The sequence below is a fragment of the Ranitomeya variabilis genome, chromosome 2 (genome assembly GCF_051348905.1).
Source record: "Ranitomeya variabilis isolate aRanVar5 chromosome 2, aRanVar5.hap1, whole genome shotgun sequence".
In the NCBI taxonomy this organism is placed as follows: domain Eukaryota; kingdom Metazoa; phylum Chordata; class Amphibia; order Anura; family Dendrobatidae; genus Ranitomeya; species Ranitomeya variabilis.
The window spans coordinates 690498085-690524843 of NC_135233.1; the positions used below are offsets into that span (position 1 = coordinate 690498085).

A 26759-nucleotide genomic window follows, 5' to 3' on the forward strand; every position below is an offset into this window, starting at 1 on the left:
CTTACTTGGAAATAAAATTAATCATGAAATGAAATAGTAATAGGGGAGCTGGAGAAACTAGAGACAGGAACAATAAAGCATCACTGTCTGATAATTTGGCAGAGGTTCAATTTATGCTTTTGAGAAACTAATGAAATGAGAAATGCTGTTTTAAGCTTCACACCATGTCAGATAATGTGTCACTGAAATGTCCTTGAATTAATTGATCAACTATACATTCAGGGAGAGTCATACAATGAAATTCCTAGGGAAGGCAAAATGTAATCTCATGCTGTGCCACTTCTTGGATTAATTGTGAAATTATTGATGGTCAATTTATAAAGTGAGCACAAAATTAAATGCATGAAAATACGTGATAAACTTAAGATAGGAAAGTTTAGCATAATTACATTTCCAAAAACACAGTAAATTATATCATATCATTCATCTGACATAAAAGCAGGGAAAGCACAAACATCAGTAACTTTGTTTAAGTCAAAAGATGAGTAACAATTTGGCGCAATTCCATTATCATCAAAAAGTAGAGTAAAATAAAACTTTCACATTAGATACATTAGATACAAAGTCATAGTTTATATTTGAAGGTTGGAGATGGAAAGTTGTTGATTCCTTCGACAATAAATTGTTATTCTGATGGTAAAGTTTTATAGATATTTGATAGGTAAATGAAATGTAATAACCAGCAGTAGCAGTTGGAGATGTTAGCAAACAGCTGGAAAGAAAAGCTCATATATGTAGTTTAGCCACAGTTTTTGAGACACAGCAGGAAGTTGAAATACCCCTTAGTCCACAAGGAACAGGGAGAGGTATTTGTTTATTTAAATGAATGAATGCATTGTGGGGGTCATTATACCACTTGGAGGGCTATGCAGAGGCTATTATACTATTTGTGTCATGATCCAGGCAGGGGTTTGTTTCATGTTATTCTCTTCCCGGTCTGATCATGCTGGAGTTAACCTTCTCTGCCTCGTTTTGGCTTCGGTGTGGCTATTTCAGTCTGCTGTGCCTGCACATTTATGTAAGTGATAGTTCATGCTCCCAAGCTAGAGAAGCTGACCCCTTGATACCATGTGTTGTCCTCTTCCAGTGCACTCTGTTCCTGTGACTTCCCTTTCCTGCCATCCCTCTTTGTCTTAGTGTTCCCTACCTGTTCTTGGACCTCTTGGTATGTGACCCGGCTTGTCTTCTGACCTGTTTTACTGTCTCTCATCTCGGTTATATTTGCTCCCATCTGGCTCTTTCCTCTGGCTTGTATTTGACCACGTGTATTGCTGTGACCTTAGGTACTTCTTGTCCTGACGGTTTCTGACTCGGCTTGTCTGACCACTCTTTTGCCATTTGGTGGCACTTATGCTGCTGCTCAGTGGTGTTACGCTGTGTGTGCAGCCTATCTTCCCTCACCAGCATTTCCTGGTGAAGGTTGCACTATACTGCACTGCAGCAGCATTACATTTTGGTTGGGTATTTTTTGAGCCAATATACTGTTTGGGTGGCTATGTGTTGGGTCATTATAATGTTTGAAGGACTATGTGAGGACCATTATATTATTTGGAAGGATATGTGGGCACCAATATACTGTAGGGAGGTCTATTTCAGGTTCATTATACTGTTTTAAGAAATATGTGGGGCAGACATTATACTTGGAGGGCTGTGTGGGCTCCATTATACTGCATGCTGGCCATTATACAGTGTGGATCATTGCCTAGGGTTCAACATACTGTATAGAGGGTTGTGTAAAGCTCATTTTACTGTTTGGAGAACTATTGGGGCCATTAAACTGTATGGGATTCATCATACTGTGTGGAGGGTTGTGTGGAGGCCATCATACTGTATGGAGACCATTATACTGTATGGAGGGCTATGTAAAGGCCATCATACTGTGTGTGCTGTACTATGGGGGCCATCATACTGTGAAAGAGTTACTGTGGGGGTATCATTCTGCATTGGGGTCACTGCCAGGATATCATAATTTGCAGAGGGGGACTATAGGGTCATACTATGAGTGTGGTGGGTACTGTGGAGGAGTTTACTATGGGGATATCATACTTTGTTTGAAGGGGCACTTTTGTTTGCATTTTACTTTATGGGGGCCATGAAATGAATATTATTAATTTATTTTTTGTGAGGGGGCTCAATTAGAGCTTCTGCTATGGGTTCCATGATTTCTATGTACACTCTTGTCAGCAAAAGCTGAGAAGTAATACTTGACATAGTGAGTAACAGTTAATTTTTTTCTTTTCAACATGGCCATGGCAAAAAAAAAGTTTTAAAGGGAAAACCGCTTTACAGAGAATACAAGTGGTTATTTAGTTCAGGAGAATAATGGCCATCAGACATATTAATTACTTCTGGACATAGGAAGCATTGTATCAGTCACCTGTTTTTAACACTTTGGATAGCTGTACTTTTTAGACCTAGCCATTGAAATCTGATACAAGTGACAGCATGTTTCTGTTCAGTCACATGCAGCTTCTTTTTTTTTTCATTTGAATTTAAGAGTAAATGTATTAAACAATGACCAACACTTAAGGACTTGGGCAATGTTTTGATGGAAGAATGTAAAACTCATAATCTTTATCAAAGATCCTCCTTAAATACAAGTGAATATCTTCCATTGGAGTTGGGCACTAATTTGTAAACATACAATGAATAACACTTACTTTACAGAATCCGGTATTATCATCACATGAGTCGGAGTGACCAAAACATCGACATGGCTCACACTTCCCGCCAAACAAGGTGCCATTTACTCGTCTGTGTCCTGGCAAACAGATCTGCAAAATAGAAAGAGTTACTTACAGAGGAATATTATCTGTTTTCACTCAGAAGAAAATTTGAAGGCAAAGACAAAAGGTAAAGTCACACTATTCCTCTTAGTAGTGGTAAATGTCCATGCTGTGTGTTCCAACTGACCTTACTATCACCTTTAAGTGGAAGGCTAAATGGAGCATATGCTTCAACTTTCTTCTGATGTGGTGCAGAAAGACAGAAAATAGAAAGAATAGGAAGAAAATGAATAAGAGCAACCTTAAAGGAAATAGAACATATTGAAGAAAAATAAAGAAATTAAAGGATAGTGAAATCACAGTTTCAAAGAGAATCACACCGCCAGTATTACTAATTGTTTTCCTGGATGCTAACTACTGGTAGTATTACCAATTCCTAATGTATTAGGTTATACAAGTTAACAATGCTATATTATGTGATGTTTTAGGACTATTTTAGATAATAGTTTAAAAATTGATTTTGATTTCTAAGCATAAAATTCTGCATCTTGCTAAATATTGCTTAACCATCTCTAAAATACCACTCTCTAAAATCAGTATTTGATCATTCATTTACATCAGTATTTGTAATCCAAAACCAGGAGTGGAACAAGAGGAAAAGTATAATAGAAACATATGCTCCACTTCTGCATTTATCACCCACTCCTGGTTTTGGTTTAAAAAAATACTGATGTAAAAAACTCATCAAATACTGAACATGTGAACTTGGTCTTACTGCTCTAATTGTAAAAAGGATCATATCATGCAGTATATAAAGAAAGGTTATCATTATCAGAAGTATGCCTTTACTATTGTCGTGATTATCATTATTACTATCATTAGGTTTTTGTTGTTTTTTTTTAAATGGACAATGGATGATACAGAGACATTTCCAATTCTAATAAACTATAAAAAAGGGCAATAATAACAAAAATGGTAGACATTTTGACCATCTACAAATGGTAGACATTTTGACCATTTACAGTATATTGAAAACAGTGCAATCTAAGATTTATTTCTGCTTTCATAAGGTGCTCTAAACAGTATATTGTTATTAGAGCATATGGCAAAATCTCCGATAGTTGTGAGATTGTTTGATTTTCTGTTTACCACACTACTTGAAAGTGTATAAAACAAAACTGTAAGGAAATCTTCTGGCCCATAATGAAATAGCTACACAAGTCTGTTATAGTAAGTAATGACCAGAACATTTAGGTGACATGGTGTAATACTGAAAAAATACTCACTTCACAAGAACTACCACTGTATCCAGGAGGACATTGACATATTTCAACATCAAAAGCTGTGCGTCCACTGGGTAAGGAATCCTCAGCTAGTTCAATGGTAACTGAACTTAATCTAAAATGTAACAGATAAAAAAGTAATGTGAGTAAAACACCTGTAAATCTGTGTAGAAATACCAGTTATGTGTAATATGTTTCAATAAGCCTGTGCTTACATTTGTGTTGTAGGTCTCTAGCGACAATTGAGTCACACTTAACAGTAAGTATGGGTTTGTTGTATGCCATTACTATACATCAAATTACTGATAATGCAGAAGTATGCGTATCCTAAAGAAACTCTGGCACAAAGAAATCTTGAGCTGATGTCTCATTTTTGCATTATCTTACTGTGTCAGTCAAATAATGGTTAGATGGTTGAGCCCTCTTCAGTGGGTTAATAAAAATGTCTGTTTTTAAAAGATCTCTCAATCAGACGTTATTGATTTTTTTTGTACGTAAAACGCGAACAATTGTTCCTAATCCTAAGCATTTTGGATTCTATTTTCATAAGTTTAATCAGTGTGTAAGTTTTTACCAACAGTGAAGAACTAATGAAAAAATAAATAAGCTACAAATCTTCTCATGTTCATTACAATGTTAAAGGGACTCTGTCAGCATGTTTTGATATGTAATCCGAGAGCAGCAGCATCTAGAGACAAAAATCTTGATCCCAATAATATATAATTTTCTGGACTGCTTGTCAGAAAGCTGCCAGTCAGTGATGAGGGCAGGATAACACAGATTAGCTTGACTGCTGTGCATGTGAGACCTACTCAGACAGAGACAACCTCCTGCTGATTAAACACTGATTTTATTGAAGCTACAACACACAGCCTAGTAAGTGTAACATCACTGTAATTAGGGTCTCGTGCCCTATAACAAGGTGCTCTCAGATTAAATAGCAAATACCTGCTAATAGATTCACTTTAAAGGGTCAAATCATGTAATCCATATATTTTTGCATATAGGTCAAAGATATTTCAATAAAATGATACCTCGATATATGCAGTCTGATGTCCTAGTCTAGAGAAAGGCATATTTTTTTAATATGTAAATGTACTTTTAAGATCTATGGGGGGACATTGATCTGCATGAGAATCTGTCTCCAGAGGGTATTTCAGAAAATGGGAGCATTACCACTGTGAGACATGTAATGACTGACAGTCTGCTCTCCTGATCTACATGGCTCACACTAGTAATGCCCCTTTTATTTAAAATAAGTAGAGATGAGTGGACTTTAAAGTACGGGGTTCATACCAGACACCTAGTGATCATTAATTTCTCTCGGAAGTCCGTTTATTGTTCGACGCTGAGAGAGAGACTTGTTGGGGTACTCTGAAAACAGCCTCAGTGGGGGGTATTCTGATTCCTTTGGCAGCCCTTTAATCCATACTACGTCCATTTTGTAGCCATTTTACAGAATTAAAGTTTAGGTATTCATTGACTTCTACAGAGTTCAGGTTCAAGTTTGGGTACAGTTCTGGTACCTGAACCGAACTTTGGGCTAAAGTTCGTTTGCATCAGAAGAACCCGAACATCCATGGGTCCGCTCACCCTTAATTATATGCTCTGGTGCCATATTCTTGTGGAGGTCTGTGCCCAGCCCATAGATCTTAACAGCTCATTTACATATTAAGTAAAATGTGGATTTCACTGGAATGATACATTGGATCTCAGATATCATAGTATCATTTTATTCAACTTTCTATGACCTGCGTGCCCATGTAGACGACTTATGAGGTTTGATTCTTCTTACAGATTCTATTTAATCACAAACTGCACATGAACTGTCCACTGATGCCATTCATCTGCTGTCTGTGATTTGCACGGACCTACTGACTTTTATTAGTAATTTCTATCTGTGAATTCTGACAAAATTGGACATGTTTCTGATTTTGTTTGAAAATTCATGGTAGACAAAAAACAGACATGTGAATAGCACTGTAGACACTAATGGATACACGTTCTACTCATGAAAATCATAGATAGAAGACTTACGTGTACATGGTTCGCAAACATCTGAATATGGACCAGTAGTGTCAAACTCACCACTCTCTAATTGCCATGTAAAATCCTTCTACTGTGACTTAGTTTTCTTTTGTTTTATTTACATTTTATTAATGTAGATGTCATCGATTTAAAAAAATAATACAATTCCAAATATTTTTGTATATTTTTAACTCCTGACATACTATCCCGTCAAGGTGACCTGGGACTTAATTCCCAGTGACGGGATAGTACGTCATACTGTTTAATGCGACATCGCTACTAAAGTTGCGGCGATCACATTAAATTTCCGGCGCCATCTTACCTGGAGGAAGATGGCGTCGGCATCCCAGGGCCTGGCTCCACTCCCCAGGCCTCTCAATCGCTGTGATTGGTGTTGTGAATTCTGCTCTTGGGCTCCCTCCGGTGGTTATAAGTGGTAGCGCTGCTGTCTTTGGATCGCTGCAGTCATCTGGTGTCTCCACTTATTGCAATCCTGACTGGGCTATTTAGTCATGCTTGACCCTTTAGTCACTGCCAGTTGTCCATTGTTCTTGGAGGATTCACATCCCTGCCTGGTCTCTTCTGCTTTGCTGTTTACTTCAACAAAGATAAGTTCTTTCCTTGATTTTTTGCTGTCCACATTCTGTGGGCCTTATTGTTCAGTTCTTTTTCATGTTTTTGTCTAGTCCAGCTTGGTCTGTATAAGGATTTATTTTAGTCAAACTGGTATCTCTGGAGATACAGATATACCCTCCATATCTTTAGTTAGATGTGGAGATTTTGTATTTTCTGTGGTGGATATTTTCTAGTGTTTTAATACTGACCGCATAGTACTCTGTCCTATCCTTTCTATATAGCTAGAAGTGGCCTCCTTTGCTAAATTCTGATTTCAGTCTGTGTATGTTTTTTCCCTCTCCTCTCACAGTCAATATTTGTGGGGGGGCTGTCTATCCTTTGGGGATTTTCTCTGAGGCAAGATAGTTTTCCTGTTTCTATCTCTAGGGGTAATTAGTCCTCCGGCTGTGTCGAGATGTCTAGGGAGTGAAAGGTACATTCCACGGCTACTTCTAGCTGCGGTGTTAAGTTCAGGGTCTGCGGTCAGTACAGGTACCACCTTCTCCAGAGTACGTCCCATGCTGCTCTTAGGCCACCAGATCATAACAGATTGGCTGTTCAGAATTCTCATTGTTTCAGCCAATCAGAGTGGCTGAAACAATGAGGTCCCAGGCTAGGATCAAGTACCGATGTACTCGATCCTAGGGTCGATGCCTGGCAATGCCAGGCACCGACAAAACCCCCCTGGATTGGTGCGATCGCCGATCGTATCAATCGCACCAATCGCAGGGCACAGCGGCGGTATTGCCTCGCTGTGCCCTGCTGTACCGGCCTGTCTGTCACCTGCAGGTGACCTGTCTGACCGCTCTGCAGGGGTCCCCACTCTAGCTGAGGACTCCTGCAGAGCGGTCACACAGCCAGATTTACTCTTGCTGGGCCTTGTGGTGCTACAGAAGCCTGTAACATCACAATCCCTGCATTAGAAAAGAAAGAAAGAAAACCGAAGAAAGAGAGACTACAAACGTAAGTGTTATCAGCCCCTACCCGATCTCTCTTCACCCCCCAATCCCCCCATTCCCCCTTCCCCTCCCCCCTCTTTTTTACCCCCTCCATCCCTCTTTGCGCTGCCTCCTTCCACACGTTTAGCAGCCGCCGAGCTTTGATTGGTGATGTAGTTCACAGATCAACCCTCGTGCTCGCTTTTTTTCATCAGTCCCCTTTGCCCAATTTCGTACACCCATTCCACAGCCGCCAAACTTTGATAAGTGACACAGTTCACTTATCAGAGCTTGTGCCTTCCGTTTTCCTTTTTTTTTCACCACACCTGTGCGCACACCCAGCAGCCGCCGAACTTTGATAAGTGACGCGGTTCACTTATCAAAACTCTCATGCCTGCCGGTTTCTTTTTTTCCCATCCCGGTGAGCTCATCCAGCCGCCGCGTCTAACCCGTGCCTTCCTTTTCTTTTTTTTTTCCATCCCCGTGTGCTCACCCAGCTGCCGTGTCTAACCATGCCTTCCTTTTCTTTTCTTTTTTCCCATCCCCGTGCGCTCACCCAGCCACTGCGTCTAACTTGTGCCTTCCTTTTCTTTTTTTTCCCATCCCTGTGCGCTCACCCAGCCGCATCTAACCCATGCCTTCCTTTTCTTTTTTTCCCATCCCCGTGCGCTCACCCAGCCACTGTGTCTAACCCGTGCCTTCCTTTTCTTTTTTTTCCATCCCCGTGCGCTTGCCCAGCCACCACGTCTAACTCGTGCCTTCATTTTCTTTTTTTTCCCATCCCCGTGCGCTCACCCAGCTGCAGCTTCTAACCCGTGCCTTCCTTTTCTTTTTTTTCACATCTCCGTTCGCACACCCAGCAGCCGCTGAGCTTTGATAAGTGACGCGGTTCACTTATCAGAGCTCTTGTGCCTGCCGTTTTTTTTTTACATCCCCGTTCGCACACCCATCAGCCGCCGAACTTTGATAAGTGACGCCGTTCACTTATCAGAGCTAGGGCCTGCTGTTTTAGGCTTTTCTTTCACAGGTTTTTTTTCCCTATTTGCTTTTTTTTCCTTTAGCTTTTTCTTTTCAGAGTAGTTTGCACCAAGCATTATCCCCCAAAACACTTACACATAGTTACAAATAAAGTACACCCAAGCACCATACTTACAAAAAAAAGTCCCACTCATCTCAATCGTCCCAACAGTGCTATTCAGCGGAGGAGGCATATTCTTTCCTTGCCTCCGACACTGATAGCGAGGGAGAGGATCCCACTTTTCTTTATTTTTCCGATTCTTCCTCATCCTCTTCCCACTCCTCTTCTTCCTCCTCTGGCCCTGCGGAACCGCCACGCAGACGCCGCAGGACAGAAGATGAGGCAGCGCCCATCATTGATGAAGATGATGATGCGCCCACCATTGCCGATGATGAACCAGTGCACCCCTCTTCGGAACCCGTATGGACCTCGCCACCCGAAAATTATGAGCCACTGATTCCTGATTTTGTGGCAGAATCAGGTATCAAGTTTGACACCACCAGCCTCACAGAACTAGACTTTTTCAAAGTCTTTTTCTCTGAGGCTTTCGTTAACCTCATGGTGGAGCAAACTAACTTGTATGCTCGGCAATTTTTGGACCAAAACTCGGGTTCATCATATTCTAAGGCTACTTTCACATTTGCGTTTTAATCTGCAGCATTTAATCCACAAACGCAAGAACCAGAAAAACGCAGAAAAGCGCATATAAATGCAGCGGTTTTTAAGCGCATGCGTTTAACGCATGCGGCTGTAAAACGCTGCGTTTACATGCTTTTTTATGCGTTTTTCATGCGTTTGCGTTTTTGGTGCGCATGGTGAAAAATTTTACAGGAGAAAAATCTAGATTACCAGAAACAGCCAATGGGACTACAGAGGGCGTGTATTATGGGATATCTATATATAGACCCTAGGACTGCTGAAATCTTCAGATTTTGCTCCTGTTTCCTGTGTCATGATGGATCTTCACATGGATAGCTTTTACTTCAACCTGGATCTCAGCATCAAGCTTTTTCTTGCGTGTGCGTTTGCTTGGGAGCAACACCGAAACCGTGAAAGACAGAGAAGGACCCTGCGTAGGCATTTTTGGCAACACCCCATTATAGAACTGCGGGAGAGCCATGGTGCATATCACACACTGTATGTCGAGCTCAATGACAACCCGGACAAATTCCCGGAATATACCAGGAACATATATACCATTTGCTTGCTCGTGTCCAAGGAGCCATCCGGAGACAGGACACCCAGCTCCGTAGAGCGATTCCACCAGAGGAACGTCTCCTGGTTACCTTAAGGTACGTAATAATTCTAAACAAATGCCAGTCATAATTATTGTTGGTCTGACATGTATTCTTTGCATTTTTGTAAATTATTTTTTCTTTATTACAGATTTCTTGCAACTGGAGAGAGCTTGTCATCCCTACACTTCCAGGACCGCCTTGGAATTTCCACCCTGTCCAGAATAGTTTTTGACACCTGCCAGGCTTTGTGGAATGTTCTCCATGAAGAATTTATACCCATACCCAACAAGGACATGTGGATGGCAATAGCTGATAAATTCTGGACTGTGTGTGATTTCCCCAACTGTTTGGGTGCGGTGGATGGGAAGCACATCCGGATTATCAAACCAGCCAGAACGGGATCACAGTTCTTCAACTACAAAAAATATTTTTCAGTAGTTCTCATGGCAATAGCTGATGCGGACTGTCGCTTCATTGCCGTGGACATTGGTGCTTTTGGCCGTGGCAACAATTCACAGACTTTCAAAAACTCTGATATGGGCCGTGTTTATGGCAAAAATTTTAATTTTCCACAGCCACGACCTCTCCCCAACACTCAAGGCCCACCGATGCCATTTGTAATGGTTGGGGATGAGGCATTTCAGATGAGTGAAAATCTACTGAAGCCCTATTCAAGTCGGGACTTGAACCGCACAAAACGGATCTATAACTACAGACTAACCAGGGCCCGCAGAACAGTAGAGTGTGCCTTTTGGGATTATGGTGTCAAAATGGCGCATTCTTGCAACAGCCATAAATCTAAAAATGGAGACAGTGGATGAGGTGGTAAAAGCATGAGTGGTTCTCCACAATTACATTCTGGCTAAGGAGCAACCCACCATTGAACTTGATGAACAAGTTGCAAACCCTTTGCCTGATTACCGGCATCACCCCCTGCGGTCAACTCTTGAAGTTGGCCACATGCGGCACCAATTTGCTGCCTTTGTTGATTCAGACCTTGGATGTGTGGAATGGCAGGACAATATGGTGTAAAATGTCCTGTTGGCTTTGGGTCTGTAACAGTTATTTTCAAAATGTTGATAATGTTTGTTGTAATAAAATAATTGTGTTTTATTATCTCCACCATGTCTCCCATGTATTTGCTTTACACACCACTAAGGGTTTTTGGGCTTAGGCTGTTGACGTAATTGCGTCCTGACTCGGTTCACCAGTAGCTATTTGACGCAGACTGTAGAGACGATGGCTGTTTGGTGCCGTCACATTCTCAGTATTTGTTCATTACTTAACATCAGTATTTGTAAGCCAAAACCAGGAGTGGTTGTTAAATGCAGAGGTGGTGTTTATATTTTTATTTGACTTTTCCTCACATTGATCCACTCCAGGTTTTGGCTTACCAATAGTGATGTAAAATACTGAGCAAATACTGTCAGTGTGACGGAAGCCTACACAGCAGATCAATAGTCATCAAGTCAGGTGTCAGAAATAATGAATTCATGATGCACAAATAAATAGCTCATGAATTTATTATTTCTGACACATGTCCTGTTAGGTATAGATATGCCTTGTATCACCTCCATCGTACCTTCACTTTGTGTTAAATAGATTTAATGTACAAAGAAGAGAAAATGGAGGTAATACAAGGCATTTATCTACTCTGCAGGTTAGGTGTCATAACTAATGATTTTGTGAAGACACGACCAGTTGAGTATAGTTAAGCTGTGTATTCAGCTGTGTATTGACACCATTTTTTCTTCAGTCTGCGACAAAAAGTCACAAAGTGAAAATACAATTGTTATTTTTTTGGGCAACCTCTTATCTCTATACCGAACACACACAAACCTTCTGTGTTGTACTAACTAACTACTGGAGCTAGGAGGTGGCCCCAAAAAATGTGTTCGGCGCATTTTTGAATTTGGCGCATGGTGTGTGTTGCCGGCGGCGAAATACACAATTAACCAAACCTTATTGTGGGCAAAAAACATGAATATTTATTTTAACAAAATAAACTAAAATAAAAAATTAACTGCGCCTGCTTGGGGTTGATTGACGAAATTGGGGGGTGGAGCAGTGAGGGCTGGCTAACTATCGATGACGCAGGGGTGGCTGGAGAAGGTGCAATAAAATTACTGGGGTCTGGAAATTCGGGGATTGGGCTAGACACTTGAGAGGGCAGAGACACACTAGAAGGATGAGACAAACCAGACATTACAGACCCATTGGAAGGTGAGGTGGAAGGGATAGCTATTGTCTTTTGTTTTTTATTGCCTTTCCCTTTTTTGGATCAGCGCTGCCATCCGGGGAGCCTCATTGGGCTACTTGGTATTAGCCTGGCCGTGGTGGCTGACCTGTCACGGTCCAGGTGCCGTTGTAGTGGCATTCTTGTGGTGTGGCGGGAAACGCCAGGGCAGGTTCCGGCAGCGTTATTCCTGTGGTGGTGGTGGGGAACGACAGGCCAGGGTCTTGCGGCTGCCGCATGGTGGTGGCAGTGGAGGAGGTCCAAGCAGGAGCAGCAGTTGTCATGGTGGTGGCGGTGGGCTGTCCTACTGCACTCGGCATGGTGGTGGTGCTATAATAAGGTCCGGCAGTGTTTGGAATGGAGGTGGCCGTGCAGTGGTATGCAGCAGATGTCGGCATAGAGGTAAAGCATGACAGTGTGGGCACTGGTGGAAATGCCCCCACTGTCTGCTGAAAATACCAACTCTGCTGCATAGCCTGCACGTAAGCAGCATTACAGGCCTGCATAACACTAATCTGGAGATCGGGAGTAAGGTGTTCTGACATGCCCTGTTCTATTTGATTAAAAAAATGATGTGCTGGCCTCTGGAGGTCAGCTTTCCAGCAAGGGCTGTGGTAACTTCCTGGATACGTGTACTCATATGACTAATGGCAGTATCCAGTCGGTCACCCATCGCCTTGAGTCCCTCGTGGAAGACCGAGATCAAGTGCAAAAACTCAGGCAAGAGTGACCTGTCCGCAGCCCTCTGCCACTGCTGGGAGGAGCCAAAAAAAAATTGGGCAGAGGCAGAGGTCTGGGGAAGGGGAACACCTGATGGACCAGCTTCCTGGTCTCCAGTTTGTGCGGCAGGCCCACTTGCTGCAGCGCTGGAGGATGGCTGGGACGGGTCCGTGGCTGACTGATGAAGGACCGCTCCAGAACCTGGGCCAACAGTGGTGCTCCATGTGCTGTGAAAAAAGAATTAAAAAATGTAAGACCAAACATTTACAAAACGCAAATTCCTGTGGAATAAAAACATAGATTAAGGCTGAGGTCACACTAGCAGTATTTGGACAGAGTTTTACCTCAGACTTTGCAAGCCAAAATCAGGAGTACTACAGTATGAGCAAAAGAATAATAAAAACATATGCTCCACTTCTGCATTTATCAACCACTCCTGGGTTTGGATTCCAAATACTGATGTAGAATATGAAGGGATGGTGGAGGTGATACAAGGCATATCTACACTCACCAGGACATGTGTCAGAAATAATGAATTCATGAGCCCTTTCTTTGTGCATCATGAATTCATTATTTCTGACACCTGACTTGATGACTATAGATCTGTTGTGTAGGCTGCCGTCACACTGTCAGTATTTGCTCAGTATTTTACATCACTATTGGTAAGCCAAGACCAGGAGTGGAAGTATATCAGGAAAAGTATAATAAAAACATATGCTCCACTTCTGCATTTATCTACCACTCCTGGTTTTCATTTACAAAAACTGATGCAAATTATGAACCCAAAAATGGTAGTGTGACGGCAGCCAAATGCAATAAAAAACATATTTATTTTCACCAAAAATATACTTACGTTCTCTGGGCAAGGACCGGTCTCAAAAATGCAAGGATGCGGTGGTACTTGTATTTACGGATCCTTGCTCCTGAACCACTAGGAAGCCGGCTCTCGACGCAGGTCCTTGTTGAAGCGGTCCTTCATCGATCGCCAACGTGTTTTGACTTTAGACACTGTTGACAAAACAAAACATAATAGCTAGGACAATGGTCTTTTGACCGTTGTCACACAACTGTGTGTGCTGAGAAAAATTAATGACTTTCTCTCATCATACACAGTTGTGTGAGCATGGCCAAGGTCTTGCCTGCATCACACTGAATTGCAATACTTACCAAATGCATTTCAGACCCGAGTTGGGGCGTTGTTCCAGCCATCCCACAACGCTGTGGCCACCTCATTCCAAAGCCGCCGGATCGACACGTTGTTGGAGTGCAGCGCATCCTGGGTGTCCCACAATGGGACTCGCTCATGGACCAGGGAGATTAGGTGCTCATTCTCTATGAGGTCCTCATCCCGTTCTGGAACCTAAAAAAACCCCAGAACATTAATTTTGGAGACATTAACATAAGGAAGAAAGAAAACAGAAGCAGAGAAATGGCCTGAATATTACAAGTTAAAAAAAAATAGTACAGAAGCAACAGGGAAAGAAAGAGAAAAGTACAGAAATGAAGATTCAAGAATTGTAAAGTGAGGATACAATAAACAGTCAGCCAGGTATACTTACACGCTGCCGCCGTGCCACTGACCATGACTCCACTGCTCCTGCCCAGTCTCTGCCGCAGTAGAAGAAGAGCTCTGAAAAAAGGAAAAATAATTTGTCATATGTGTAGATGTGACAGTGAATACTTACCAATCTGAGGAGGTGACTACTCACTTTGCTGACATTTTCCGCTTGTGCAGGCCCAGGCGTTTGATCCTCATCAGAAGAAGAAGAAGACATTCTGATGCATGCAGAAAAAAAGAAATGGAACAAATTAGGACATGTAGAGGCAGAAAATAGAAAATAGAGGCATTGGCTAGGATATACTCACATTGCTCTGACTGTAGATTCCTTCCTGTGTCTGCTCTGCTGCATCTGGAAAGCTTCTCTGTCTGCTGCGTCGTGACCTGCAAATGTCCACTCCCTCCCTTTATCACCTTGTATGTGGGGGGTGGCTAATTAGTGTCTAGACATGTTTTTCTCTGGTGCAACGCATGCGTTTACAAATGCAAGCAAATGCATGTGCTTGTAAACACATGTGTTTAAATAGACAGCAATGCGTTTTTTTGTCGCAATCCTTACGCAATTGACCGCATACATTTCCAGGTGGCAAATTGACGCCTCTAGGAATTACTACATGTTGCATTTCCACGCCAAACCGCAGACGACGAAACGACGCATGCGTAGTCAAACGCGGCAAAACGCGAACAAAAAAAACCGTATGCGTCCCTAATGTTAAATAGAGGAATACACAATGCATGGGGATATTTACGGAAGAAACGCTGTGGACACAACCGCAAATGTGAAACCGGCCTAACTGGTCTCCTGTAGACGCAGTTGAAATGATGCAGTTTTGGGGCCTGGTCCTCCACATCGGGATCCTGAAGAAGCCTGAGCTTCGGCAATATTGGAGTGTTGATATTTTATATAACACTCCAGTGTTCCGAATGGTCATGACCCGGACGTGTTTTGAGGCCATCCATAAGTTCCTGCATTACAACGATAATGCACAGTGTCCCGCATGAGATGACCCCAACTTTGACCGTCTGTTCAAAGTTCGGCCGGTCATCGGACACTTCAACAAAAAGTTTGCTGAAGTGTACGTGCCTCAAAGGGACATCTGCGTGGATGAGTCCTTAATTCATTTTAAGGGGCGGCTCAGATTCCGTCAATACCTGCCCAGCAAAAGGGCCAGGTACGGAATCAAACTCTACAAGCTGTGTGAGAGTACCTCAGGGTACACCCACAGCTTTAGAGTCTATGAAGGGAAGGACACCAGGATTGAACCGCCTGACTGTCCTTCTATCCTGGGAGTGAGTGGGAAAATTTGGTACACCCACTGCTGGATTAAGGTTATCACCTCTATGCCGATAACTTTTTGTCAGTATCCCACTCTACAAATCTCTCTCTGTGCGAGGTACCGCAGCCTGTGGTACTGTCCACAAAAATCAGAGAGTCCTCCCAAAGACGCTACTTGGGCAGACTCTCAGAAAAGGTGAGAGCAAAGCCCAATGTAGCGACCACCTGCTGGTGGTCAAGTACAAGGACAAAAGGGAAGTCCTTCTATTGACCACCATACACGGTGATGGCAGCGCCCTCAGCACTGTAAAGGCCCCGTCTCACATAGCGATTTACCAACGATCACGACCAGCGATACGACCTGGCCGTGATCGTTGGTAAGTCGTTGTGTGGTCGCTGGGGAGCTGTCACACAGACAGCTCTCTCCAGCGACTAATGATCCGGGGAACGACTTCGGCATCGTTGAAACTGTCTTCAACGATGCCGAAGTCCCCCTGCAGCACCCGGGTAACCAGGGTAAACATCGGGTTACTAAGCACAGGGCCGCACTTAGTAACCCGATGTTTACCCTGGTTACCAAAAAAAAACAAACAGTACATACTCGCCTTTCGGTGTCCGTCAGGTCCCTTGCCGTCTGCTTCCTGCTCTGACTGTCTGCCAGCCGGAAAGTGAGAGCAGATCACAGCGGTGACGTCACCGCTGCACTCTGCTCTCACTGTACGGCGGCTCAGTCAGAGCAGGAAGCAGATGGCAAGGGACCTGACGGACACCGAAAGGCGAGTATGTACTGTTTGTTTTTTTTGGTAACCAGGGTAAACATCGGGTTACTAAGCGCGGCCCTGCGCTTAGTAACCCGATGTTTACCCTGGTTACCAGTGAAGACATCGCTGGATCGGTGTCACACACACGGATTCAGCGATGTCAGCGGGACCTCAACGACCAAAAAAAGGTCCAGGCCATTCCGACACGACCAGCGATCTCGCAGCAGGGGCCGGATCGCTGGTACGTGTCACACATAGCGAGATCGCTACTGAGGTCGCTGTTGCGTCACAAAACTTGTGACTCAGCAGCGATCTCGCTATGTGAGACGGGGCCTTAAGGGATACCTCTACTGAGGTCAGCAAACCGACCTGTGTACTGGGGTACAACAAAAACATGGGGGGCATTGATCTCTCTGATCAACTCCTCCAACCGTACAGTGCTTTGAGAAAGGCCAGGGTGTGGTACAAAAAGCTGTCTGCGCACATTGTACAAATGGCAATCCTCAACGCTTTTCATGCTGTCACGATGTGCACACAACACCGATATTTCATACCTTCATTTCCAGGAGGTAGTGTTTAAGGCACTGATGTTTAGCACGAGGGAAGGAGCGGGCCCCAGTACTTCTGGAACTTAAGGTGCATGTATCGTACCAGGTCAGCATTTTCCGGGGGTAGTCCCACCAACTGGAAGAAAAGGTAAGCCGCAAAAAAGGTGCCGAGTGTGCTACAAAAGAGGAATACGCGAGGACACCATCTATCAATGTGACACCTGCCCTGGAAAACCTGGCCTGTGTATGAAGGATTGCTTTCAATTGTACCACAACTTCATGCACTACTAATTTACAGGAAACAGATTTATTCCAAAGGAGGCACATCTACGTAAGTTCTTTGGGGGTCTACTTTCCAAAATGTTGTCAATTGTGTTTTTTTTTTCCTGTTTAGGCATATCAGGGGCTCTGTAAACGGAACATGACGCCCGCAGACGATTCCTTCAAAGTCTGCATTCCAAAACGTCAGTACTTCCCTTTCGAGCCCCAATGTGTGCCCAAAGAGTTTTTTCCCACATATTGGGTACCAGCATACTCAGGACAAACTGGACAACACCTTTTGTGGTCCAATTTCTCCTGTTACCCTTGGGAAATTAAAAAATTGAGGACTAAAAGATCATTTTTGTGGGCAAAAAATAGGATTTTTTATTTTCACACCTGGGCGTTATAAACTTTTAGTGAAACACTTGGGTGTTCAAAGTTTTCGCCACACATCTAGACAAGTTCCTTAGTGGATCTAGTTTCCAAATTGGGGTCACTTGTGTGGGGTTTCCACTGTTTAGGCACATCAGGTGCTCATCAAACGGAACATGATGGCAGCAGAACATTCCATCAAAGCCTGCATTCCAAAACGTCACTGCTTCCGTTCCGAGCCCTGACATGTGCCCAAACAGTAGTTTTCTCCCACATATGGGGTACTGGCGTACTCAGGACAAATTGGACAACAACTTTTGCGGTCTAATTTCACCTGATACCCTTGGGAAATTAAAAAATTGGGGACTGAAAGATCATTTTTGTGGGCATAAAATAGAATTTTTTACTTTCACACCCGGGCATTATAAACTTCTGTGAAGCACTTGGGGGATAGAAGTGCTCAACACACATCCAGATAAGTTCCTTAGGGGGTCTAGTTTCCAAAATGGTGTCACTTATGGGGGTTTCCTCTGTTTAGGCACATCAAGGGCTCACCAAACGCGACTTGGCATCCGATCTCAATTGCAGGTAATTTTAGCTTAAAAAAGTCAAATGGCGCTCCTTCCCTTCCGAGCCCTGCCATGCGCCCAAACAGTGGTTCCCACCACATATGGGGTATCGGCGTTCTCAGGACAAATTGGACTACAACTTTTGTGGTCAAATTTCTTCTGTTTCCCTTGTGAAAATAAAAAATTGGGGACTAAACCATCATGTTTGTGGAAAAAATATGATTTTTTATTTTCCCGCCCGGGCGTTATTATTTTCTGTTAAGCACTTGGGGGATAAAAGTGATCACCACACATCTAGATAAGTTCCTTCCGGGGTCTAGTTTCCAAAATGGGGTCACTTGTCGGGGTTTCCACTGTTTAGGCACATCAGGGGCTCACCAAAGTGACGTGGCATCCAATCTCAATTCCAGCTAATTTTAGCTTGAAAAAGTCAAATGGTGCTCCTTCCCTTCTGAGCCCTGCCATGCACCCAAACAGTGGTTCCCCCCACAAATGGGGTATTTGCGTACTCAGGACAAATTGGACTACAAATTTTGTAGTCCAATTTCTTCTGTTACCCTTGTGAAAATAAAAAAAATTGGGGACTAAACCACCATGTTTGTGGAAAAAAATATGATTTTTTATTTTCACGCTCGGGCATTATAAACTTCTGTGAGGCACTTGGGGGATAGAAGTGCTCATCACACATCTAGATAAGTTCCTTAGGCAGTCTTGTTTCCAAAATGGGGTCACTTGTTGGGGGTTTCCTCTGTTTAGTCACATCAGGGGATCACCAAACGCTACATGGTGTCCGATCACAATTCCAGCTAATTTTAGCTTGAAAAAGTCAAATGGCGCTCCTTCCCTTCTGAGCCCTGCCATGCGCCCAAACAGTGGTTTCCCCCACATATGGGGTATCGGCGTACTCAGGACAAATTGGACTACAACTTTGTTGTCCAAATTCTTCTGTTACCCTTGTAAAAATAAAAAATTGGGGACTAAACGATCATGTTTGTGGAAAAAAATATGATTTTTTATTTTCTCGCTCGGGCGTTATAAACTTCTGTGAAGCACTTGGGGGATAAAAGTGCTCATACACATCTAAATAAGTTCCTTAGGGGGTCTAGTTTCCAAAATGGGGTCACTTGTGGGGGTTTCCACTGTTTAGGCACATCAGGGGCTCACCAAAGCGACGTGGCGTCCGATCTCAATTTCAGCTAATTTTAGCTTGAAAAAGTCAAATGGTGCTCCTTCCATTCTGAGCCCTGCCATGCACCCAAACAGTGGTTCCCCCCACATATGGGGTATTTGCGTACTCAGGACAAATTGCACTACAAATTTGGTGGTCCAATTTCTTCTGTTACCCTTGTGAAAATAAAAAATTGGGGACTAAACCACCATGTTTGTGGAAAAAATATGATTTTTTATTTTCACGTTCTGGCAATATAAACTTCTGTGAAGCACTTGGGGGATAAAAGTGCTCACCACTCATCTAGATAAGTTCCTTAGGCACTCTTGTTTCCAAAATGGGGTCACTTGTTGGGGGTTTCCTCTGTTTAGTCACATCAGGGGATCACCAAACGCTACATGGTGTCCGATCACAATTCCAGCTAATTTTAGCTTGAAAAAGTCAAATGGCGCTCCTTCCCTTCTAAGCCCTGCCATGCGCCCAAGCAGTGGATCCCCCTACATATGGGGTACTGGCATACTCAGGACAAATTGGACTACAAATTTTGTGGTCCAATTTCTTCTGTTACCCTTGTGAAAATAAAAAATTGGGGACTAAACCATCATGTTTGTGGAAAAAATATGATTTTTTATTTTCACGCTCGGGCATTATAAACTTCTGTGAAGCACTTGGGGCATAAAAGTGCTCACCACACATCTACATAAGTTCCTTAGGGGGTCTAGTTTCCAAAATGGGGTTACTTGTGAGGGGTTTCCTCTGTTTAGGCACATCAGGGGCTCACCAAACACGACATGGCGTTTGATCTCAATTCCAGCTAATTTTAGCTTGAAAAAGTCAAATGGCACTCCTTCCCTTCTGAGCCCTGCCATGCGCCCAATCAGTGGTCTTCCCCACATAATGGGTATCAGCATACTCAGGACAAATTGCACAACAACTTTTGCAGTCCAATTTCTCCTGTTACCTTTGGGAAAATAAAAAATTGGGAACTAAACGATCATGTTTGTGGAAAAAATATGATTTTTTATTTTCATGCCCGGGCGTTATAAACTTTTGTGAAGCCCCTGGGGGTTCAAAGTGCTCATCACACATCTAGATAAGTTCCTTAGTGGGTCTAGTTTCCAAAATGGGGTCACTTGTGGGGGGTTTCCACTGTTTAGGCACATCAGGGGCTCGTCAAACGCAACATGGCGTCCGATTGCAGTTCCAGCCAATTTTAGGTTGAAAAAATCAAATGGCGCTCCTTCCTTTCCGAGCCCTGCCATGCGCCCAAACAGTAGTTCCCCCCACATATGAGATATTAGCGTACTCAGGACAAATTGGACAACAACTTTTATAGTCCAAGTTCTCCTGTTACCTTTGGGACAATAAAAAATTGTTGCTAAAATATCGTTTTCATGACTAAAAAGTTAAATTTTCATTTTTTCCTTCAACATTGCTTTAGCTCTCATGAAGCACCTGAAGGGTTAATAAACTTCTTGAATTTAGTTTTGATCAGCTTGAGGGGTGCAGTTTTTAGAATGGTGTCACTTTTGGGTATTTTTTGCTATATAGACCCCTAAATGGGACTTCAAATGGGAGGTGGTCCCTAAAAAAAATGGTTTTGTAAATTTTGCTGTAAAAACAAGAAATTGCTGGTCAACTTTTAACCCTTATAACTCCCTAACAAAAAAAGTATTTTGGGTGACATATCTCTGTGATTTAAGGGCATAAAAATTCAAAGTTGGAAAATTGTGAAATTTTCAAAATTTTCGCAAATTTCCATTTTTTTCACAAATAAACACAGGTAATATCAAATAAATTTTACCACTATCATAAAGTAGAGTATGTCTCTAGAAACAAATCTCAGAATTGCCAAGATCCGTTGAAGGGTTCCAGAGTTATAACCTCATAAATGGACAGTGCTCAGAATTGTAAAAATTGGCCCGGTCATTAACGTGCAAACCACCCTCGGGGCTTAAGGGGTTAAACATGAATTTTTATGTACAGTATGTAAAATCAACTGATTGCAAGCTTCTCCTACCACCTAAACAGTAATAAAAGGATAGAATTTGAAGGACACATGGACACATGGATGGCAATCAAATGTTATCTGTTTATTTTTTCACTAACCGTTCACTTGGATGGGCAAGCCAACAAAAAAATAAAATAAAAAATTGAAAACATGAGCAAAAGATATTATCATGAACTAGTGCAGATAACAAAAGTCACATATGCACAAAACTAGACAAAAAAGGCACAAAGTCAATGATGATTCTGAGCCTTTGTTCAAATCACATCCAATACTTTTCTTTAACCCAAATCTTTAAAATATTTTATTTCAAAGATCAGCTGGCTATTTTGTATCAAAGAGGGATCTACGAAAAACAAAACATATATCATGTGTTATACATACAAAAATGAAAGCAGCACTCCCATAATAGAAAATTAGAAAAATGTAATAGCCAGTAGTGACGGCAATGTTTCGGTCCAATTGAAGTCTTTTCCCAAGCATCATGAATTTTTTTTAGCTAGTTAATATCTTTCACTCCTGATAAGTTACTGTATATACTGTATATCAAAAATAGTTTTATGAGAAAACAAAAACATTACCTAGTTTTAAAACAGCATATAGGCACAGTAATTAAATGTACAGCTCTTTAGCAATGATATATATTTTGCTTTATTGCTTATCTGGAAAAAAATATCTAATAAATATGGCAACACCAGCTATAAAATCGTATCTCTTTATAGCAGAATGCTAGCAATTATCCAAAATAATACAAAATACAACCCATAAAAGCTAACGACAGAACTCTGTTGGTTCGCTTTAATGCATAATGGACAGAAGCAGGCTATACTGTTGGCTGGGAATGAACAGTCATGCCACGTTAAATGTCCCATCTGTCCTGCATATTAGAAAGCAATAAAAGGACAGGTTCCCCAGAATGCTGTCAGCTGCACAGATTAGAAACCTGATTTCTTATTTTTTCTGTTTCATTTCATCAGGTCTCTTCCTAAACATTAGATCTAGCACATTTATTTTCTGATTCACTTTCTTCTATTTCATAGAACACAGCATGATATAATACAATACACACGTACTCTCCTGCATACAGTACCTGTGGAGGGTTTTAAAATGATAACATTAACATAATAATTACACTGTGCGTGAAACCAATATTTACCAACAAAAACGTTATATCTTTATATTTTTTCTTTGTTAATAGAAGGCTAACATTAGTACACAGCACAATATAAGGGAATTGGTTTAATAGATCACAATCCCGTACAATACAAAAATCCTACTAAAAATGATGTAAATGTACAAATTTGTAGAATTTCAAATTTGTAAATGTTCAAATTTGCAGGATTCAGAAAGGAGATGTCCAATGTAGACACGTAGCATAGAACTGATTTTATGTGTATGGCTCACAAAGAGGGGTGGGAACCTCCCTAGTCCTTGTGAGCCATGCACATAAAAGCCGTTCTATGCTACGTGTCCACATTGAACATTTCCTTTCCGAATCCTGCTCATACAGATACTATACATATGACCAGGTTTTTAAATACATCAGATATGGATTACATACATTAGTTAGGACTGCTGTAATACGGGTATACCTTGACGTTTGATAGAGCGGCTTAATATACATTTTTTGCAAAAAACGTATTAACCAAATACCCTGTGTTTTTCCACATTTTTACTAGCACTTGCTATTTACTGTTATTTTCTGCAACAGAGTATTTTTTCTTTTTACTGTGCCTTTTTGTGTTTCAGTCTATTGGTGGTGTGAACGGTGTCCCTAAGGCCTGTTCACTATGTGCATGGCTCATGTGTTTGTTTTAAACATAGTGTTTTTAGTCTTTAATATTTGAATGATGACCTCCAGTTGTTGCCTTCAAGGGTGTATGGATAACCCTCCTTATAATTTTTTCATGGCTTTGCACTGTGTGCAGAGCCTTTTAGAGTGTATGACTACCACAACTACACTTTTTCACAATATTTGAATGAGGCACTGCAGTTGATGCCTTCAGAGGTGTATGGCTGCTTCTCATTTTTGGAGGCGTTGCACTTAGTGCATAGCCTTTATTAGTCAAAGAGTACCACTTCATGATAATTTGAACAGAATGTATATGAGGCCCTCCTTTATATTTAATACATGGTGTATTTGAGTCCTACTTCCATCTAATTTTTGCAGTGCTTGCTTCTTTCATAATTTACACTGAAATTTCCAATTTTTTAATAAAAATTTAAATAATGGTTTACTTAAATTATTATTTGTTAAATTCTTTTTAAAATTTTGTCTGTATTAGAAGTCATTATACATGAAAGAATGTTTCTTAACTTTTTTACTGTCAATATCTCATCGATTTTGATTGTCAGCTCTTAAGTGAAGCAAAAGTGTGGCACCATTGTTCTCAGCAGCGATCTGAAAGTCAGATATGCTTCCAAGGGTCTTCCCCATGCTCCTTCCATTCAGCACTTTTTCCATCCATTTCAACATTTTCACTGCTCCTCAGACCTCCGTGTAGGGACTTCCAGAAAAATGCTCAGATTTTCCACTGACTCCCATTATACTCGTTGCTTGAAAAAAGAATTCAAGCATTAGGAATTGCTTGTTTCGAGTAATGAGTATTTGAGTATTTTAGTGCTCGCTCATCATGAATAATAATCTCAAAATCTGGATAAAGAGAGATCAGGGTGCACTATCAATTGTCAGCATCAAGGGTGAATAGTAGGGTGCAACACCTAGTCTGGATGACAGACTCTAAATAAATGTACCATTACACTAAACGACTTAACAACGATCACGACCAGCGATGCGATCGTTGGTAAGTCGTGTGGTCGCTGGGGAGCTGTCACACAGACAGCTCTCTCCAGTGACCAACGATCAGGGGAACGACTTCGGCATCGTTGAAACTGTCTTCATCGATGCCGAAGTCCCTCTGCAGCACCCGGGTAACCAGAGTAAACATCAGGTTGCTAAGTGCAGGGCCGCTCTTAGTAACCCGATATTTACCCTGGTTACCATTGTAAAAGTAAAAAAAAAAACACTACATACTCACCTTCTGATGTCTGTCACGTCCCCCGGCATCCACAGGGTTTACGCGCTGCTGCCGAGAACTTCCTGCACTGACTGAATGTGTCAGCGCCGGCAGCAGCGGTGACGTCACTGCTGTGCTCTGCTTTACGGCCGGCCGGCGCTGACACATTCAGTGCAGGGAAGCCGCCAGCGGGGGACGTGACAGACATCAGAAGGTGAGTATGTAGTGGGTTTTTTTTACTTTTACAATGGTAACCAGGGTAAATATCGGGTTACTATGCGTGGCCCTGCGCTTAGTAACCTGATATTTACCCTGGTTACAAGTGAACGCATCGCTGGATCGGTGTCACACACACCGATCCAGCGATGACAGTGGGTGATCAGCGACAAAATAAAGTTCTGGACTTCTAGCTCCGACCAGCGATATCACAGCGGGATTTAGATCGCTGCTGCGTGTCAAACACAACGAAATCGCTATCCAGGACGCTGCAACGTCACGGATCGTCGTCGTTCTTGCTGCAAAGTCGCTGAGTGTGACGGTACCCTAAGGGAGAGAAGAGACCAAACAAATGATGGTGTGCACACCTAACACAAAATAATCATAAAATCAGGTACATTTTATTAAAGATTTTCAACACACACCAGAAATTGGGTTAAAATCACTTAAAAATATTTGACAAAATGAGAGATATCACACCCCTGCACAAAAAATAACCATATGGGACAAAAAGTAAATAAATAAATAGAGCTCCACAAATCAATAGGTCAGGCACAAAAAACATAAGTAAACAGGTATAATATGCATGGATCGGAGTCACTAGGTAATAAGGAGTACTCCTCAAAACATATGAACCATGAAAAGAGTAGCAATTCTGATCAGCCAGAAAATGAGAATCTCCCCCTAGCCATGTATGTAAAATGCTGTATAGTGCCTATGCAAGATAATCAGCATGGCTAAAGGGTAACAGAGATAAATAGATCAGATCAGCTGCATAAGGTGACCAGTGCACATTTAGCAGCAAAACATGAATAGTTACCTTTATGGGGCCTTGCCTCACATTTCTGTGCAAGCCAGCACAGCCTGATCTTTGCTTTTCATCTTGATTCTTTGCATTCATGTTTTGCTGCTAAATGTGCACTGGTCACCTTATGCGGCTGATCTTATATCAGGTTGCTGGTCTATTTATCTCTGTTACCCTTTAGCCATGCTGATTATCTTACATATGCACTATACAACATTTGCATACATGGCTAGGGGGAGATTCTCATTTTCTGACTGATCAGAATCGCCACTCTTTACATGGTTCTTATACTTTGAGGAGTACTCCTTATTACCTAGTGATTCTTATCCATTCATATTATACCTGTGCACTGGGGTTTATTTATGTATTTTGTGCCTGACCTATTGATTTGTGGAGCTCTATTTATTTACTTACTTGTTGTCCCATATGGTTATTTTTTGTGCAGGGGTGTGATATGTCTTATGTTGTCATACGTTTTTACGTGATTTTAATCCAATTTCTGGTGTGTGTTGAAAATCTTTAATAAAATTTACCTGATTTTATGATTATTTTGTGATAGGTGTGCACACCATCATTTGTTTGGTCTCTTCTCTCCCTTGTTTATAGTAATCTCAAAATATGATAGATAGATAGATAGATAGATAGATAGATAGATAGATAGATAGTTATGAGATAGATAAATAGATGATGGATAGATATATAGTGTGATGCAGTGACCCATGATGCAGCCAGGGGACACTGTGTGGGCTCCTCAGGATACTCATGGAGGCGTAACTGGGTTTGTGAAAAAGGGTCCGGCATGATTGTAAATGGCCAGTATGTGTCGCAAAGGGAGTCTGCGCTGTAAGCCAGTATTGTTGTTCTGGGACCTGTAGTCCCACAAGTATTTTTGTAGCTTTAAAGGGAGACTTACAGGGTTAGTTGGAGAGTTGGGCGGGACTGACTAGCCACACACCTCCCACTTATGGAGGTGGTTCCAGGTACATAATGTGACCAGAGTTTGGGTTACATGTTGAGAGTGTATGGACATGAATGGTCAAAATGTGAGGTCCTGGATGGCCTGTGTGTTGGAATATCCTGGAGTGGACTGGATTTCTAGAAGCACATGGTGAGGCCATGGACTGATGGTCTGTGTGTTGGAAGTGCCTGGGACTGGACTTCCTGAATAGCGCATGGAGAGGCCGTATCTGCAGAGCCTGTGATGGCTACTGTGTTGAGGAAGCTACAGTTCCTTTTGCGGGTCTCGACTATCTGAAGTGCCCTGGTCACAAGGACGGTGATCCCAGCTAGGCAGCTTCCCTGGGAACCAGGACTGACAGGAGTCAGTGTGTGGAGCAGGAGCTCCTGTAAGATAACTCCAGATAAAGGGGGTTATAGGCAGAGAAGTATCTGCTATTG

General features: G+C 42.1%; 1 protein-coding gene across 3 annotated transcripts in view; it reads right to left on the bottom strand.

Moving 5' to 3' along the window:
* LAMA2 (laminin subunit alpha 2) overlaps positions 1-26759 on the bottom strand; it is a 1287603-nt gene that overhangs the window by 642463 nt on the left and 618381 nt on the right. For all 3 annotated transcript variants that reach the window (XM_077289387.1, XM_077289386.1, XM_077289385.1), the window contains exons 15-16: positions 4013-4124; positions 2661-2774 (exon numbers count right to left, since the gene is read on the bottom strand). In XM_077289387.1, coding sequence (XP_077145502.1) covers positions 2661-2774; positions 4013-4124 — 226 coding nt within the window. The remainder of the gene's footprint in view (positions 1-2660; positions 2775-4012; positions 4125-26759) is intronic.